A 19,136-nucleotide genomic window follows, 5' to 3' on the forward strand; every position below is an offset into this window, starting at 1 on the left:
AAACAAAATTAACATACAAGGGCAAAGTATTAAGGCTAAAGGGGACGACAGAGTTAAACTACGTATGCGACAAAGACAAGTCGTAATGAATTGTTTTTTATTTTTAGCGATATTTGTAATCCAATTTTAAATGGAAAAATGGAATTGCGTGCGCGCCCCCATCATGGTACATCTCCCAGAACACCAACTTATCCTCACAGGAGTACTTCTACAACGTTGTGGTTGACACCAACGACAAGTCGCATTACTTGTGGTCGTTGGGCTCGATTAAGTGGTGGCTGGTCCTGTCCTTGGCTTTCTCATGGGTTGTTTGCTACATTGCCGTGCTTCGCAGTGTTCGATCGATTGGGAAAATTTGCATTTTCATTATTATTTTGTCGTACTTTACGCTCCTGACGCTGATTATTGTGGCGCTTCAGTTGAAACAGTTTGGGAAATTTTCGGAGGTTCTTTCCGGGGTTAAGGGGTACGTGTCTTGGTGGAATTTTGAGATGTGGTGTGTGGCCACAATTCAGGTGATTGTGGAGCTGGGCTTGTGTTATGGCATTCCCATAACTTACGCTTCCTTTTGCCATTTTCGAAACAACTACCAAACCGATTCGCTTATTCTGTGCTCGATGAACTATTTGCATTCTTTGATTTTTTTCTTCATCTTTTTTTCGTTTATGGTTCGGTATTCGTGCGATACGAAGGATTTTCTTCGCCGATTGCCAGAGAACACGATCGAGATGGTTTACATCATGTATTCGGAAGCTTTTGCTAATTTACCCGGGAGCCAAATTTGGTGCATGATTTTTTTTCTAATGCTGTTTTTTATGCTAATTGGGACACAAATTGCGTTTCTTGAAGCTATCATGACTGCAATTTACGACAATTTCGTTTACTTGTCTAAAGCTCGTCCGTGTATCAATTTTCTGGTTTGTGGCGGTTTGGCTCTGCTGAGTGTTGTGTTCTGTTTCAGCAACGGTTTGTATCAGGCTGTCTTCGTGGGTTCTTTTCCCATTTGGATCACTGTGCTTCCGCTTTCGATTTTATTTGTTGTAGGGATTTTGTTTGTTTACGGCTTGAATCAGTATTTTCGGGACATGAACTTGATTCAGAAAGATAGAAACAACTTGAAGTTGAAATTTTTTCTGTTTGCTTTGTTGGCTGTTTTAATTTTTGCTTTGTTTATTGTGACAATTGTGAGGCCGGCGAATACTTTGAGTGGTGATCAGAATTATGATTTCACACATGTTGTTATAATGTGGTTTGTTTATGCGGTGTTTATTGGTGTAATTATCGTATTTGCTTTTTTGTGGACTATGCATTGTAGAGTTGCACAGAAGCAGGTGTTCGGTTCGTCGGTTTCTTGGATGAGGTTTTATAATGAGAGGGCTGAGGCTAGAGGACAGTTTAGTTACGAGTATGTGCCTTCGTATATTTGGGGGTGGAATTCACATTAATAAAGCAACATTTTTAATAACTAATTTGTTGTTTTAATATACAACCTAATCCCGAAAAACAAAATTAACATACAAGGCCAAAGTATTAAGGCTAAAGGGGACGACTGAGTTAAACCAAGTGTGCGACAAAGACTACATGTCCTATTTTTAGCGATATTTGTAATGCAATTTTAAATCAAAAAAGGGAATTGAGTCTTTTAAATTATTAGAATTTGAGACAACGTAACACTTTTTTGAAAAAGAAATTATTTGATATTTTTTTATTAAAATTTTAAACAAATATTCATAATATTTTTAAAAACGTGTACGAGAAAGATGCACTGTGATGATACGAACAGAATGTACCCAAGAAACAAATAAAATTTTTAGTAGTTTTGAACAAAACGCGAAAATTCATTTTGCTCCAATGGACATAATTTCTCCAAAAATCACCAAATTTGTGTATTTTCCAGTCAAAAATAGTGGACGTGTGCAAATCCTACTGGATTCGTAGTGGTCATGATTTTTATTAATAATGTTTTTCAGGACTTTACTAAACAAACTCAGTTAACTAAAAATTTTTAGACATAAATCAAATATTTTCGTTTAAATTTTTTTATAATTTAAGAATGACGTCTTCTAAGGATTCAACGCTAAAGTTGATCGTCTTTTGCAGATATTTTAACACAAACTTTCTAAATAAATTAACATTATAAACTATATAATTTGTTGGCTCCCCTCTACACGTGTTGCAAACTTCCATGGGCCAATACAGCCAACGTGGGGTGCTATGGATGTGGGAATGCGCCCCTTTTTGCTGTGGGGTCGGAGTGGCAATGGTTCTAGCCTGCTTCCTTGTGGCTTTGTACCACAACATTTTCGCCGCTTACGCCTTGGTTTATTTCGCCCATTGCTTCCACTTGGTCCTCCCATGGACCTACTGCAGCGAGGTGGAGGACGCCGATGCCCACGCGTGCGCGCCCCCATCATGGTACATCTCCCAGAACATCAACTTATCCTCACAGGAGTACTTCTACAACGTTGTGGTCGACACCAACGACAAGTCGCATTACTTGTGGTCGTTGGGCTCGATTAAGTGGTGGCTGGTCCTGTCCTTGGCTTTCTCATGGGTTGTTTGCTACATTGCCGTCCTTCGCAGTGTTCGGTCGATTGGGAAAATTTGCATTTTCATTATTATTTTGTCGTACTTTACGCTCCTGACGCTGATTATTGTGGCGCTTCAGTTGAAACAGTTTGGGAAATTTTCGGAGGTTCTTTCCGGGGTTAAGGGGTACGTGTCTTGGTGGAATTTTGAGATGTGGTGTGTGGCCACGATTCAGGTGATTGTTGAGCTGGGCTTGTGTTATGGCATTCCCATAACTTACGCTTCCTTTTGCCATTTTCGAAACAACTACCAAACCGATTCGCTTATTCTGTGCTCGATGAACTATTTGCATTCTTTGATTTTTTTCTTCATATTTTTTTCGTTTATGGTTCGGTATTCGTGCGACACGAAGGATTTTCTTCGCCGATTGCCCGAGAACACGATCGAGATGGTTTACATCATGTATTCGGAAGCTTTTGCTAATTTACCCGGCAGCCAGATTTGGTGCATGATTTTTTTTCTAATGCTGTTTTTTATGCTAATTGGGACACAAATTGCGTTTCTTGAAGCTATCATGACTGCAATTTACGACAATTTCGTTTACTTGTCTAAAGCTCGTCCGTGTATCAATTTTCTGGTTTGTGGCGGTTTGGCTCTGCTGAGTGTTGTGTTCTGTTTCAGCAACGGTTTGTATCAGGCTGTCTTCGTGGGTTCTTTTCCCATTTGGATCACTGTGCTTCCGCTTTCGATTTTATTTGTCGTGGGGATTTTGTTTGTTTACGGCTTGAATCAGTATTTTCGGGACATGAACTTGATTCAGAAAGATAGAAACAACTTGAAGTTGAAATTTTTTCTGTTTGCTTTGTTGGCTGTTTTAATTTTTGCTTTGTTTATTGTGACAATTGTGAGGCCGGTGAATACGTTGAGTGGTGATCAGAATTATGATTTCACACATGTTGTTATAATGTGGTTTGTTTATGCGGTGTTTATTGGTGTGATTATCGTTTTTGCTTTTTTGTGGACTATGCATTGTAGAGTTGCGCAGAAGCAGGTGTTCGGTTCATCAGTTTCTTGGATGAGGTTTTATAATGAGAGGGCTGAGGCTAGAGGACAGTTTAGTTACGAGTATGTGCCTTCGTATGTTTGGGGGTGGAATTCACATTAATAAAGCAACATTTTTAATAACTAATTTGTTGTTTTAATATACATCCTAATCCCGAAAAACAAAATTAACATACTAGGCCAAAGTATTAAGGCTAAAGGGGACGACAGAGTTAAACTAAGTGTGCAACAAAGACAAGTCGTAATGAAATTATTTTTTTTATTTTTAGCGATATTTGTAATCCAATTTTAAATCGAAAAATTGAATTGAGTTTTTTAAATTATTAGAATTTGAGACAACGTAACACTTTTTTGAAAAAGAAATTATTTGATATTTTTTTATTAAAATTTTAAACAAGTATTCATAATATTTTAACAAACGTGTACAGGAAAGATGCACAGTGATGGTACGAACAGAATGTGTCCAAAAGACAAATAAAATTTTTAGTAGTTTTGAACAAAACGCGAAAATTCATTTTACTCCAATGGACATAATTTCTCCAAAAATCATCAAATTTGTGTATTTTCCAGTCAAAAATTGTGGACGTGCGCAAATCCCACCGGTCTTTTATCAACAATGTTTCTAGTGACTTTTCTAAACAAACTCAGTTAACTAAAAATTTTTAGACATAAATCAAATATTTTCGTTTAATTTTTTTCATAATTTATGAAGAAAGTCATCTAAGGATTCAACGCTAAAAGTTAAAGTTATGTTGCACTGTTTCGTTCATGTCCTTTTCTCTCAAATTGACAAAAGGTGTTTCTACTTTTAATAAGATGTGGTCTTACGTTTACAATTTGGCGCTTTATTTTCTTATTTCTATCAGTTTTATGCTCCGCTTTACGTTTATACGTCTTTTGCAGATATTTTAACACTAACTTTTTAAATAAATCAACATTAGAAACTATATAATTGCAATAATTCACCTAAAACACAAATACATTCAGTTCAAAAGTCGGCGAATTAGCTCGAGAAAACATTTTCTTCCACTTTTTTTCAATTTAATTCTCTAATTTTTCACTAGATTTCATCAAAAGATACCGGACGTATAGGTTGATTGTAAAATTTTAAAATTGTTTTTACTTTTTTTGTGACTTTCAGCACGTTTTTGACCGAAAATGGACATAATTTCTGCAAAAATCACCAAATTTGTGTATTTTTAGTCAAAAATAGTAAACGTGCGCAAATCCTACTGGATTCGCAGTGGCCATGATTTTTATTAACAATGTTTTTCGGTACTTCACTAAACAAACTCAGTTAACTAAAAATTTTTAGAAATAAATTAAATCTTTTCGTTTAATTTTACATTTTAACAAAATTTTGCTTAAGTGCCAAAAAAGATTAATTATTAGATAGTTCACGATTTTCAAACCAATTCGGCGATTTTTCAGCATATTTTTTATTAAGTTTGGCGAAACAAGTATTGCGTTTCTAATGAATGGCTTTTCTTTTATCTCTCTTTCCTCTAACAAAATTTCGCCAAAACTAACAGTGTGTTTAACAGAGTGTTTAAGCACTCGAAAAATGCAAAAAATGACACCATTTTCGATCTAATTCGGCGATTTTGAGTGTTCCGATAACGGACACTCTTCATAACGGACATTTTTGTAGGAACGGAACAAATACATTGGGAAATAATGTAAAATAAGATTTCTACAACGGACCCTCTGTATAACGGACGCGGACAAAAAAATTAATTCCCTAATTACCATAATATTATATAAATTTACCTCCTACAACGGACAGACCGAAAAAGTAATGATGCAAAGAACGAACATTTGTTTGATGGATTATGTAGAAATGGATGTAAAACTGTATACCAAAAATCCAGAATCAAACATCGATGAATGTATGCAAACATTTTTAGAAAAATAGATGAAAGGATTGATGAAGACGAGAGTGATAAAAAAATAAAAAAACTTGTCTTAGCACCGTAGTAAACTCATGCTGTCTGAATATTTTGAAGCTTTTTTTGCAAAAAACATTTTAATATCTTTGGTAGATAGTTTATTGAATAATGCTTTCCTAGTCCTACAAATAGTGCTTTATTTTACATTTTGTGGTGTTATGTTGAATAATTAGCAAATCTAGTGTACATTTGGTAGTCACTTTGTCACACTTCATGTCACTGTTTATAAAAAAAACAATTTTTTATATTAAAATTGCCCACCTCCCATTAGTGGGATTTAAGATTCCTCATAGGTGTCCGTTGTTGAGAGGTTTTACTGTAATTCGAATTAAGTTGCCATTTAAAATAATACCTAATATAATCATTAATATCTGTTTCACAATTTCATCAATCATCAATATAGTTTTGAAACAGCTAATAAAAACGTTGCAATTTTATTGAAGGGGTAAACGATTTAGAGAAGACTATACGATTTTTTAAAATTTTTTAATCAAGTTTGTATGGGAATGTGTATGTAATTTATAGGGGTAAGCCTCGTTAAAACGTATGTACCCTGTATTGTAAAAATTCAAAAAGATATGCAACCAACATAGCACCTATTTAAATTATTTATAATTACGTCGGTGTGAAAACTAAAAGTACATGTAATGTAACCTACTTCTTTTACGGAATATTTTGGGTCACTTATGCGCTATTTCTTTTAATGTACAGACGATATCCGAAAAAAAATCAATTTAATTAATTGATTATCATCGGAATGGTGATTCTATATAAACGTGATCAAAACTATCAAATCCAAAATAAATTATTTACGTAAATAGTAGCATATAAATGCATTAGAATCGAAAAGTGGCATAAATTATGCTAAATTTTGGTGTGACTTTTTCACACAGAGGCAACCAACACTACACAATCAATAATTTCGTTTAGTTTCAGTCCAAAAATGTAGATTGCGCCACCTTTTTTCTCTCTCTTCCACTCTCTATCCCCTCCCATTCTATCCGTTCCGTTTGTCGATGATGTCAAATCTGTCAGTTTGCAACTATCAGAGTTCAGTTACAAATAGTAAACAATTAAATCGTGAAAACAATCCATAAACTTACAGTATTGTGAATAAAAAGACTAGTTTACTTACTTAAAACGTGTGTGTAATTATGATTTCATACTCAGAAGGGATTATTTGAGCGGTTTTGCGTGTGTGGTGAGGCTTTCTTGCAAACGAATAGGTGAGTTCAGCATTCTTGGAATGGGAAATTGTAAAAATTGTTGAAAAACGTGCAAAAATCAGGCCTTGTTTTGTGACTATTTGAAAGCAAATTGTTTCTGGTCGAAGGAAGCATGAAGTAATTTCTGTGCACTCGAAGCAGAACTAGGGCGTGTATCTTGAGAGCCTCCTTGTCGAGAATTTACAAATAGCACAAATTCCGGTTGTAAGGGCGGTCACTTGCCGTTAGCATTGCATTTCAACAACAAAGTCGATGCGAAAAACGAAAAAATCGCATTCTTTAGGTCGGGTCAAGCTGTCAACAAACGGTAGATGCTTGGGTTTGTTGTTAAATGATGTAACATCCTTAAGATATTTAAATGTATGTATTTACTCGAGCATACCGTTTTAAATTTGTGGTCTGAATAAACCACGGGTTATGTGGGATGGTTGTGGGTTTGGGGCGTTTTTAATTTCCACAGGTTCTATTATTTACAACCAGATGCTTTATTGGTTCATTATTTGATAAATAAACAAAATGTTCATGGCCAATACAGAGTTGCTAATTTTTTGAATTGGCTGAGAAAACAAACAAAGCTTTGTTATTGTTTAAAGTTGTGTACGAAAGAGATTAGATGTGAAGATGATTTTTTCCTTAGTACTTGTATAAAATTGAACGTTTTGTAGGCTCCCAGGTAATAATTTCACAACACGTTTTCCAACTGTATTTCAGAAAGTATCAAATGTACTATAAACTTTAAAAGTGCATGTTACTACCTGGAAAAGGGTTTTTGGCCTTTTTCTGATCGATTTTTACTTCAAAGATTAGGGTGAAGTTGAATACAAAAAAACGAGTTTTACGAGGTGCCCAGTTTGTGGATATTGTGTAAGATTTTTAAATATTTACGTCCATTCATAAACTCTAAATGGCATCTTAATTAACTACTAATTGGTTTGTTATTTATCACCGACTTGGGATTATAATAATTTTGTCAGGAATTTCAAGCTAGTTTTCTGGTAAATCAATAAAAAGTAATTACATATCATGTAAATCTGAGCAATGATTAATTAACTATTGTGTAAATTTTCGTGGAATCTAAAGGCTACAAGGAAATATTTTTGACATTATTGTGTTCTCAACATATGGAAATTATTTCTTCGTACAGGGTGTTTCAAGTGTTAGTGCCAGTCAAAAAATAAATAAATATATTGTTCTATTTGCCCAAAAGAAAAAAGTATATTGCAACCGATAGAGTTTCTAATACGCTTCAATTTGATGATTTTTTATGATATGAGCGTGAAATGCAAAAAACTATATCACAAAACTTTTTTTTTCAAGTTATTAAAACTGAAAATATTTTGTTTTGTGCAAAAATGTTAGAACGCCTCATTTTTTTTTAAATCGACACCAATCACTTTTTGGTTTTTGAGTAATGACACCATCGAATTTTTTTTAATTGGAACTTGAAACCCCTAATTTTTTTGTTCATTTTGAATAATAATAATAATAATAGTATTTTGATGGATCTATGAAAGTATTGCATGTTAGTAACAAAACTAACAAAAACTAGACATATAATTTTGTTATTTCGCCAAAAGATCATGGAAGTAAATTTCAAACAAAATCTTTATCAATTCTTTTTTTATTGAAAATATTTTTTATGCAAAACAATTGGGTCTTTGTTCACTTTAAAAGAGAAATTAGTATTTTCGTTTTTCTCTTAAGGCTAAAGGGAACGACAGAATGATGAAATTTATTTTACTATTTTTAGCGATATCTGTAATCCAATTGTAAATCGAAAAATTGAATTGAGTTTTTAGATTAGAATTTGAGACAACGTAACACTTTTTTGAAAAGAAAGTTACAAAAAAATTTAGTTTTTTTCAAACGTAATTTAAAAAATAAAAAAGTGTTACTTGTCTGAAATTTAATGAAGATTCTGTGTTCAAAACTTTTTTTAGTTTCCGAAAAAAGCAAACGGTTAAAAAGATAATACAAAAATAAATTCCGCGCCATCTTGTGGCTTAGAAACACACTAAAACATGTTCCCCTTTAACCCTAATAGACATCCAAATTTAAAAGATTAAAAAAATGTTGGTCTGGAAGTTTACGAACAATTTGAAAATAGTATTTAAATGAAGAATTGACTTTTTCTTGTTAAATATTTGAATTCTGTTTGTTTTTTATTGTAATTAAAATGTCGATTTTTCACTTTTTGAAGATTTTTTTCGTAAATATTGGATAGCATTTAATTTTCTGGTATTACCATTTCGACAATGAGGTAGAGGATATATATTGATATGGCTAAAAAAAATTAGGGGTTTTCATAAAAAAATGCTGTTGACGTCATTAATTAAAAATTAAACCCGGAAAAATTTTTGATTTTTTTGGAAATGATGTATTCTTTGAAAAAAAATTGAATTGTGCGAGCATTTTTGCCACAACAAAAAATATTTTTAGTTTCTTCTTTAATGTTTGATAAAAATACACATAATTTACTTTTGGTGTATATTTTTTTTTTGAAAGAAAGGGCTTCGCTTTTGTGATTTTGAAGCATTTTAAAATTTTTTCAAAATATTTTATATGAGGTGAGTGCCAAAATTAGTTAAAAATATTTTTTATTATATCTCCAAAACGAATAGTCGTACAAAAATCAGAGTTTGGTATTACACACTTTATTTTCTTCTCTATGAATGTGAATCGTTTCAGAATTTTTCTCAAATTATAAATGTGTGTATTAAGCTATTCTCGAAATTTTATGTTTTCTGGGGCCTATTTTATAAAAACTTTTATATTGATATACTTGTCACTTGTATTTTTTTTCTACAGTTATGTAATGCAAATTATCAACTCGTAATTTTTATGTAACAAGCTTCTGTTGTGTGTTTAAAACAATGTTTAAATGATTTCTTGAATAAAAAATATGGAAAAAAATCTTTTCAACCTTAAACATAAAGTTAAATTTTTAATTTTTGTTTAATCACGTTTAGTTAGTAATTTTTGGGGGATAGCATGAGCAATATTGTTTTAGGTATTAAAAAAACAACATTTAAGCATCGTTTGTTTTAGAGTGATATAAAAAATATTTTTTTAATTAATTATTTTTTTGACGGCCTCATAATAAAATATCGTTTTGTACCTTCCAAATATTTCATGAATCTCTTTATTTTCTCTCTTCTGGAGGAAATTAAGTAAGTACTACGTATTCGTAGGAATACGTATTTTCCAAGGACGTTATATATCTAACCTCCTTGGTATTTTCTGATGAAGCTGTTGAAAAAATAGTGTGTATAACACAGGAGAAAAGCCTCTTCTGTTTCTTAGATGAGTAAAATACCTTTCTTCCTATTAATTTTAAGGAATTGTAGAAAATTTTTTACTCGACAAAACATTTTCATTTTACTTTAGTTTGTTTTTTTTTATTTATTGGCAGTAACAATTTGGGTAATTAAAATATTTATTTATATAATAATTGACAAAGATTTCAGTTTCATAGATTTTAAAACAGCATTTTGTACAGTTACAATTTTACAGTTTCTTTTGCTAAGTTAATATTTTCAAATAATTATTGTCTGTTTTAAATGCAAATATTGCAGCCTTGACGTTCTCGGTTTTTCAAAAGTTTTGCAATTATAATTGAAAAGTGGGAATGTGTAATGGAATGAAATTGAATTTGTCCAAGTTAATCGATAACAATGAGCTTATTACTTAAACAGATAAAAAAATTGGTGTCAGTTCTTTGTGACAAAAAACTGGGGCAGTTTTTTACGTTTTGTCCTAGACGCTTAATCCAATTGTTGGAGTCGTTGTTGTTTTCAGGTTTCAATTTTAATACAATAGCAATCTTCTGGAAATTATCATTGAAATTTTTGTCAAAATTCCTAACGTGATTGTATAACTGACCTATCACAGAATTAAACCAGTTTTAAAGCATTTGTGATAAAGGATAAGTTGCCTGACCTGTGTGTTGTGTCACGTGAAATTATAGTTCAAATACTGAACTTTGATAAAAAAGGTTTATATCATGATTTGTCATACACTTTCGAATCTGGATAGCACGATAAAGTTCACTTTTAAATTTTTCACACAACTGCTGAGCTGAACTGAACTTTAAAATGAAAATATTCATAGATTTTTTAGGGCTTTTCGTGAGTTGTAACAATCAATACGTTCTAAAATAAAGTTGTAAATGTTTGCTTTTAATCTTTTTCACAGCGTAATAAATTCTTCTAATAGTTTAAATTCCTGACGTTACAATTATCAAAGATCAAGTTTCACACTTTCTTTTTACGGCAATTCATTATGTTGTAAATGGTGTGAAAATAATATTAAAGAGAAGGAATAAGAATAGAAAACAAGTTGGAGTAAAATGGCGTTTGTAGAAATTTAATTGTCGAGGTCATGATCATGAAATAATTATTATTGTTATAATTTAGAAATTTTCTTCGAAAAATTTAGTTTGTAATCGTCACAGTTTTTTTATTTAAATTTTTATATTAAAAATTCTGAAATGTCAAGTTCGTGTAGAGCTGGGATTTTCTTATAAATAAATAGCTGTTCTCAAAGGATTAAATCCTTTGTTGTCAGTCTTGGATTATACATAAAATAGTAATACTTTCGTGAGAAACGAAAAGCACACACGCCTATAATAAAGAAAATCAATAAGTTAAATAAACGTAAGGTTTTCGCCAGAGTTACGACAAAAAATTGTCGCTACCTTAATTTGGCATTTCTACGCAGTTTTATACTAATGAAAATAATAAATCATTACAAAAGATTTACTCAAGGAGTTTCTCAACGTAAACTGTAGGTTTTTGCTACGCCATCTACTACCTACGTTGAATACAAAATTGAACGAACAATGATGATTAAATGAAGGATTATAACGTTTCTTATAACCTTATAAATTAAACTAAAAATATCACTTGATTAAACCATGGATCTTATTTTTTGTGGTTTTTCATTTATGGCTAGAACAAGTATTTTGAATTATTTAAACTTAATTTATATAGTGTGTGTTTTGTTAAAAATATAAACAAAGAAACTGCAGCAAAACGTTTGAGGGCACGTTAACAAATGATTTATTTGGAAAATTATGATATTGATCATGAATATTATGAAATTTATTGTATCCATCTTTATCAGATTACAAATGTGATTCACTTTAGCTAGTCATGACAAATAGAAAATTCTATTATCGATTTATGAACGATATAAAAATGCTCCAGACCTGGAAGAACGAACTAAAAGCAATCTGAATAAATATGGTTAAGGCAGTTCGAAAAAAAAATCGATTTTTTCAATAAAATTGACACACAAGTTATGTTAGAATTTCCGAAATTTTTATTAAATGAGCCATGTTTTTTTGGTTTTTTTTTGAGTGACTGATTCTGAACGTAATGTCATTGTCCCTAAGTTTGTGGCCAGCACGTGTTCAAATTATTGGAAATTTTACACTTATAAACAATACAATGTTGCAACTATTTATTGTGCTGATAGGAAAGTGAAGCAACATAATACAAAATGTTAGTAAAAAATAGTGACGTCTTTTCGGCATATTTGATGTGAAGTAAGTAAAAAATATTAAAATATTCTTGTTTGTGTTCATTTATATTACTTGAAAGTAAAATGTTGTATGTAGATTGCAAATACAACTTTTTACGTTTGTGCGATTACATTTTTTAAATATTCACTTCAGAGACCAAAATAAATGTGTAAATGAAGATATTATGTACTGCGAGTGATATTTGTAAGCAGGTTAAAGACGTTGATAATGGAAAGTGTTATACTTGCCAAGAGAATTTATGTAACGAAAAACTTTTCTGAATTGAACTGACGTAAAGTAAAATGTATGCTACTTTTAATGCTGATAAGTTCAACAGTTTTGAAAAACTTGCGTTAATTAATACGTTGAAGAATAGACGTTCGTTTTTTACATAGTTTCTTACGAAATAAAAGTATAAAAATTTATGTGGCAGGAAAACAATGTAACATGTTATAAAACTTTGTTTGGTTCTTTAATCAAGTAAATATGAATATTTGATGCACAGGTTTTCTCTTAAATATTCTGCTCCTGTATAAAACGTATGCAGAATTTCATTTTTAAGTTTTCTCTCTAGAGTTGCCTTACATGATTATTTTAAAGTATTTTTGGAGTGCTTTTTTCAGTATTTTGACAATTGTAAATAAAATCAGATAATAACTTTAGTTTATTTTGAGCTACATATTTGTAATATAAGGCGCTAAAGTCGTTTTTTTATCATAAATGTTGAGTTTATTTCTTCTTTATTTCTTCTTTGAGTCGATAGACAGGAGTAAAAACCAACTTTAGTGTTGAGTCTGCTAACGGTATATTTTTACTATTGGAATTTCACAAACTAATAATTGAAGTGGGCATTTATTGTTGTATACTTTGTTAATTTTTTCAAAATTTTTCTTTAATTATTTAATGAAAAAAAAATGTTTATCTTGGAGGCACAAGCCGAGAGATTGAAACGTTTGAGAAGATAATAATGAATTCTATCGCCGTGTACAATACAACATATTATTTCTATTGAATTTACTGATGACAATCATAATCGTCAAAATTAAATAATAAAAAAGACGTCAGAAACTAAAAAACAACAATGTTTTTGAAGCATATTTCTCTAGGGACGATAAAATTTCATTTTACCATGTAGATAAAAAAACAGTGGATAAAATACCATTCTATCGTTTACGATGGAATATTTTTTTTATTATCTGAAAAATTGTTGCTACCCTAAAAGTACATTTAATTGTAAGTAATCAAATTCTAATTTGCAATTAATTTGAGTTTTGCAAAGTAAATGGCAACTAAATTTAATGAAGTACAAAGAATTAATAATTAATAATTGTATTAATTGAGCTAACTAGAATTAAGTTGTCATTTGTTTGGTAAAGGTTAATTTAATTTCTGCTAAAATTCTAATATAATTCTGCAAGCTACATTTGTTACGTATTTTTTTTATATAAAAACAAAAAAAAAAGGAATAAATGATATACGTTGTCTAACAATCGTGACCCCATAGAATTTGATTAAAAATAAAAATGAAATATTTTTTAAACGATTTCCTAGGAAATAATACCCAGTGTTGGCACATCTATTCGGAAATAAAATTAACTAGACGCCCTCTAGTGATGACTTTTGAACTATGTCGAAAATAGTAACGAAATTTTCGTAATTCCATATTTAATTGACATCTAATAAATTGTTTAACAATTTTGCGTTTATAGTGTTAATTGCTTACATTGAAGAGAATCACTTTAAAAGTACGTGGTGGTAAATACTAGCTTTGACTTTGGTTCTGCTGTTTTTCGTGGTATAAAGTGTTTATTGTTGGAATTTGAAAGTGGATAAAAAGTGACAAAGATTTAAATTTTGATTACAAAGTGTTATCAAACAGTTGTCTAATTAAAGACTATAGTAATGGATCACAGCGAACACAAAGTTGGGCTCAAGAAACCAATAAATTAGTGAAGTTTGTGAATTTTAGGTTAGAATTTTTCCACTGATAAAATCATGAAATACTTCGATAAATCAAAAAAACTACAATTAAGATTAACAACTGCTAATACACTTAAACGTAAATTATGCCAAAAGGTAGGCTTTTCAATGTCTTTGTAATAATTTTCTAATAAAGAAAGTGAACCAAAAAGTCATTCGTTATTCGTGTTTTCCTCGTCATCTCTAATTTGTCTACATACGTTTCTTCCACCAAAGATACAATAGTCATTTCGTATTGGCAGTGTAATAATTGTGAAGCCTCAATATTCGTACAACGCTCAAAATATCCGAATAAAAATTTTCCCGCCATTTATGGTTACTGTTTTCGACCTAGCTCAGTGGCGCCCCCAACGGTAACTTTATTTCCGAATAGTTAATTTTTTTATATAATCAACTGCCAGTGTCAAAATTCTGATAAAAACCAGACTATATCACCCTAAAAGTTCATGGCTGTTATTTGTATTTGACATTTTGAACACCAAATTTGACATTTTTGAAAATTGGACGTTAGTGTTAATCGTTAATAAAGATGGTCTAAAATAACTAAATGTGTTGTTGTACGTATTTTAAATTGGAGACAACTTGAAAAATTTGGAAATTGAATTTTCCAGTTTTATGATAATGCCAACCTGACGGCTCTTTCTATAAAAAATAAAATTTCTATAAAAAATACTATAGACTATACACATTTTGATTCTTTGATAAATTTTAATTTTTTTAAATTAAAAAAAATTGCTAGGGACTGATGGTAAATTTAAAAATAATAATTCATCATTATGTTAGGGAACGACTTCTTAGTGTGACACATAAATACATGGAAAAATAATGAAGACGTTGAGAAGAAAATAAGTATGTAGCTTCAGATTTTTTTAAATATGACTTTCCGAATTTTTTCAGTATCTTTTTCGTAATCTATACTTTTCAACAACGTTCCACTCAGTTGGTGCGCCAGTTTTTGAACCACCTGTATGTACTTCCATTATGATTTTTGCTTTATGAGATACAGCAAAAATATTATTCAGTAGACATACTCTGTATAGATAAAATAAAATAAAATAAATAATTATCAATGATTAGATATCTTATTTTGAAAGTATAAATTACATTAGCTATAATTTTATTTAAGTGCATGAATAATTTATAACAGCTAATTTTGAGAGAAAATGCGACGTTGGCGTTTTTACAATTTTGAAACAGCTATTACACTTGGTAGGTTTTTTTATTTTAAACTTCATATTTCAGAAAAAAGTGTGTGATCAGTTTGTCCTTTTCTAAAATATCGAAAAATTGTTCTTTAATTAAGCTTAGAAGGTAATAATATTATTCATTTGAAAGTATAAAACATTACTTAAATTAAAAAAAAATCAGTTTGAAAAAACAAAAAAAAACATTAATACCAACTTATTTTTAAGCTTTCTCGAATTTTAGCAAAACTGAAATCATTTTTGTTAAATTTGTGCAAATAATAGGTTAGTGTGTCAAAGATCCTCCGCTTATTTTGAACCACACTGTATAAAAAACTTTATATTTTTAAGAGCGTCGTGTAGCTACTGACACACTAATGCCGTTTCTTTCATTAGGTGAGAGTTATTTCTATAAATTGTTTAGAAAAAAGATAGACGGGCACCAGAGCAGACGATGCTGGTTGTAACTGATTTAGAAACGGAAATGTTTATTAAAAATATCTTCTTTGACTTGACAATCTTATTGAAACAATTCGCTTAGTTTCCGTTATAATTTTTTTAAAAGAAATTCGACATATTTAGAGACATGTGCATTGTGTATTGTTTTTAAGAAGTAAAAGTGTCAAAACAACCACGGAAATGGAAAACCAACATCGGATATTGCACTAATGTCGGTTTTCTTTGAAGGCACTGCGTGCATACATACTTTCTTCTTAAATATGTACACAACTAGAGTTGTTTTACGTTTACCTTTCGGTTCTATGAAAGGAAATTCTGCATAGCACACAACCAAACTGCATGTGTTACATGCATTGTTTTTGGTTCATAAAAAGGGGCCATTGAACCCATTACATAATTTTACCCAGCGTGAAGACGGTATCAGACAGATCTATGAGTGGAAACAATTAGGGTTTGCGGTTTATTTACACAACAATGTTATTTCTGCTGATCATGCCGTGTCGTTTCGGAAATGCTTTTGCGACAATGTTGCAACTTTTCTTAATAAAAGTCCGGAAAAGCGAAGGCTGAATTATTCATAATGCGTCCGCCGCTAAAAGCTCGCATTTTCCGGAATAATTGCACCGCTTATTGAAATCCTTCGTTCATGAATGGCTGGTTGATTCATTTCTGAGGCGTCGTTTCCTGCAAAGGTTACTTGCAACAACACCTTCCTCGTCATATCGATCGCGAGTATCTGATGTCATACACCTGTGACCTAGTGCTGGCTGGCGTCACCGATTCCCACGTGCGGTTGACAAGTTTTCTCTATAATTCGCGATGAACCTTGATGGTGGTTAAAGCCACTTTTGGAAGTTTGCCATGTAACCTATAATTCGGAGCGCCAGTCGTGTTTGTACTTATTGCCAAGTTGTGCAATTGGAGTTTGTTTTAATTCAGACCATCAGGAATTTTTCGATCTCAGACATTTAAATTTGGAACGAGGAATGTTAATGGCCGTTCTTGCCCGATTTTGACATCATACCTACTTACTCATTTTATCTGGCTGTAAAGATATTTCACGGAAACGACGCCAGACGAACCTACGGTTTTGATTTATTACGCTTCGTTAATCGATAAAAGGGTGAAGACCTAACACAAAAGGACTGGGAAACATCAATTTTTAATGACAGATCAAACACACAGGCCCCTGTTTGCTCTTTAATAAAACTGTTCAGGGAGTTTTAATTTTTAAATAGAATATATCCTACTGTTGAAAATAGGACGAGTGGTGTTTTTACACGAAAAATCAACCGGGTGATGGCCTGACGATTAAAAAGAAAAAAACTCTCGAAACTACTATACAAACTTAAAAATGCTTAAATTCTGATTCGTTTTTTATGTCATACTTTTTCAGTTTTTAATGGTATGTCTATGTTATACCTCTTTCAGTTTTTAATGGTATGTCTATGTATATGTATTTGTCACACGTGTGAAGTAGACCACGACGAACGAAGCGAAGAGTGCTTCAAGAAAGAGTACAAAGTACAACAGTATAAAAGTTTTCCTCTAATTCAAACTTAAGTATTACTGACGGATAAACTAAACTCACAATATAAAAAATGTTTAACCGTTTTCTGACATCTTGAACGATTCTGGGTTTTAATTTTGCTTAAAAATGAAAATAGCGTGATAATTACGATTAAAGTTGTGCAAAAAACAGTACAATAGGTGGTTTAATTTATTTGATTTAATTTCGTTATTTAATACCTACCTAAAGTAGAAAACCAAAATGTTATTTCATCACGTTACATTCCACAGATTCACAACCACGTATCTTTATGAGAGGGAATATTATTTAAAATCTCAGCAATAGTAGTACATATTTCTATTCCTTTAAAGTGTCATAATTAATTATTTCTTTAACTTAACTTAAATTTTTTGCTTACATTTTGCTTTTCTTATATAAAAACAGGGTGTATCAGAAATACGTGTTAATTTTATAACGTCATATCACTCATCAAGTGCAACCTTTCTGTTTAGCATTTCGCAAAAATTCTTGTTTATTATCTTTACTGTTTTTTTCCTTACTTTCATGCAAATGAGCACATTAATATTCATTGCAACAATTTTCATTTTTGCTTTAAATTGCTGTTAAAATACGTTCCGTAAAATAATTTTAAAAATGCCCAATTTTTTTAGCTAAAAATTAACAGATATTATTTTACTGTATGAAGAAGCTTGTGGAAATGCAAAGGCACTACAGGTTGTTTTTTATTAATAAATTAATAGTATTATCTTTCAATTAAAATGAAAATATTCCGGCACTTTTATAGGCACTTTTATTGGCGAAACTTCTATTGAAAAATTACAAATAAAAAAATTTTTTATCATTAAAAATAATTAATATTGAGTCGCAGATTTTTATTTTTTTTATTTCTAATCATATTTTGAAATAAGCATTGCTTAAATTAAACATTAGCATTAAGCATTGTTTGTTTTATTTCATTAGAAATAATAAAAAAATCAGCGACTCTTAATTGATTTTAGTTATAAGGAATTATATATAACATAATTATGAAAATTCTGAAAAAATTCCCATTCATAGGGAAAAGTGAGATAGAAGAATCCTGTATTATAAGCAAATAATGGTGCCCAGTGACAAATTTAGTGCCAAGAAAATACACCAATTAGAAGAAAAAAAGAAGAAAAAAAATTAACAAGATTTTTTTTTAAATTGACAGTTTTTGTTTAAGTTTAAGAAATAGACTATAAGTGATTAGTAGTTTTTGAGACACATGTACTTTTTATAGACTCAACCTGTATAATTAAAATTTTGTCTCATTGCCACATTTGCCAAGTGTGTTTATTACCCAAAGAATACTATAAAAAGTACTACCTGAACTACTTTAGTAATTTTTATTATTTCTAATTATATTTTGAAATGAACGATGCTTAAATTAAACATTAGCATTAAGATGCGTTTGTTGCAGATTATCATTATTACTCTCATTATAAATAATTAAAAAAAAATTTCTGGGAATTGATAGATTTTAGTTATGAAAGTTCTGAAAAAATTTACATTCATAGAGGAGACCATTTTTTTAAGTGAGATAGGGTACAAATTTAGACTTTATGTATATTGTAATGGAGCCCAGGGACAAATTTAGTTCCAGGAAAATCCACCAAGAAAAGAAAAAAGTAAACAAGATAAAAATAATTATGAAAATTGTCAGTTTTTGTT

General features: G+C 30.8%; 3 protein-coding genes across 3 annotated transcripts in view; all 3 read left to right on the top strand.

Moving 5' to 3' along the window:
* Positions 1-124: 124 nt before the first annotated feature.
* LOC135266878 (sodium-dependent noradrenaline transporter-like) lies at positions 125-1,469 on the top strand. Its single transcript, XM_064358286.1, has one exon. The coding sequence runs from the start codon at positions 492-494 to the stop codon at positions 1,443-1,445; it is 954 nt and encodes a 317-aa protein (XP_064214356.1). The 5' UTR covers positions 125-491; the 3' UTR covers positions 1,446-1,469.
* Positions 1,470-2,154: 685 nt separating this feature from the next.
* On the top strand, positions 2,155-3,718 carry LOC135266263 (sodium-dependent neutral amino acid transporter B(0)AT2-like). Its single transcript, XM_064356590.1, has one exon. The coding sequence runs from the start codon at positions 2,186-2,188 to the stop codon at positions 3,692-3,694; it is 1,509 nt and encodes a 502-aa protein (XP_064212660.1). The 5' UTR covers positions 2,155-2,185; the 3' UTR covers positions 3,695-3,718.
* Positions 3,719-6,541: 2,823 nt separating this feature from the next.
* Snrk (SNF related kinase) overlaps positions 6,542-19,136 on the top strand; it is a 68,997-nt gene continuing 56,402 nt past the window's right edge. Inside the window, exon 1 of the mRNA XM_064354622.1 lies at positions 6,542-6,766. The gene's annotated coding sequence lies outside the window, so the exon portion shown is untranslated. The remainder of the gene's footprint in view (positions 6,767-19,136) is intronic.

Source organism: Tribolium castaneum, chromosome 1, assembly GCF_031307605.1.
Source record: "Tribolium castaneum strain GA2 chromosome 1, icTriCast1.1, whole genome shotgun sequence".
Taxonomy (NCBI): domain Eukaryota; kingdom Metazoa; phylum Arthropoda; class Insecta; order Coleoptera; family Tenebrionidae; genus Tribolium; species Tribolium castaneum.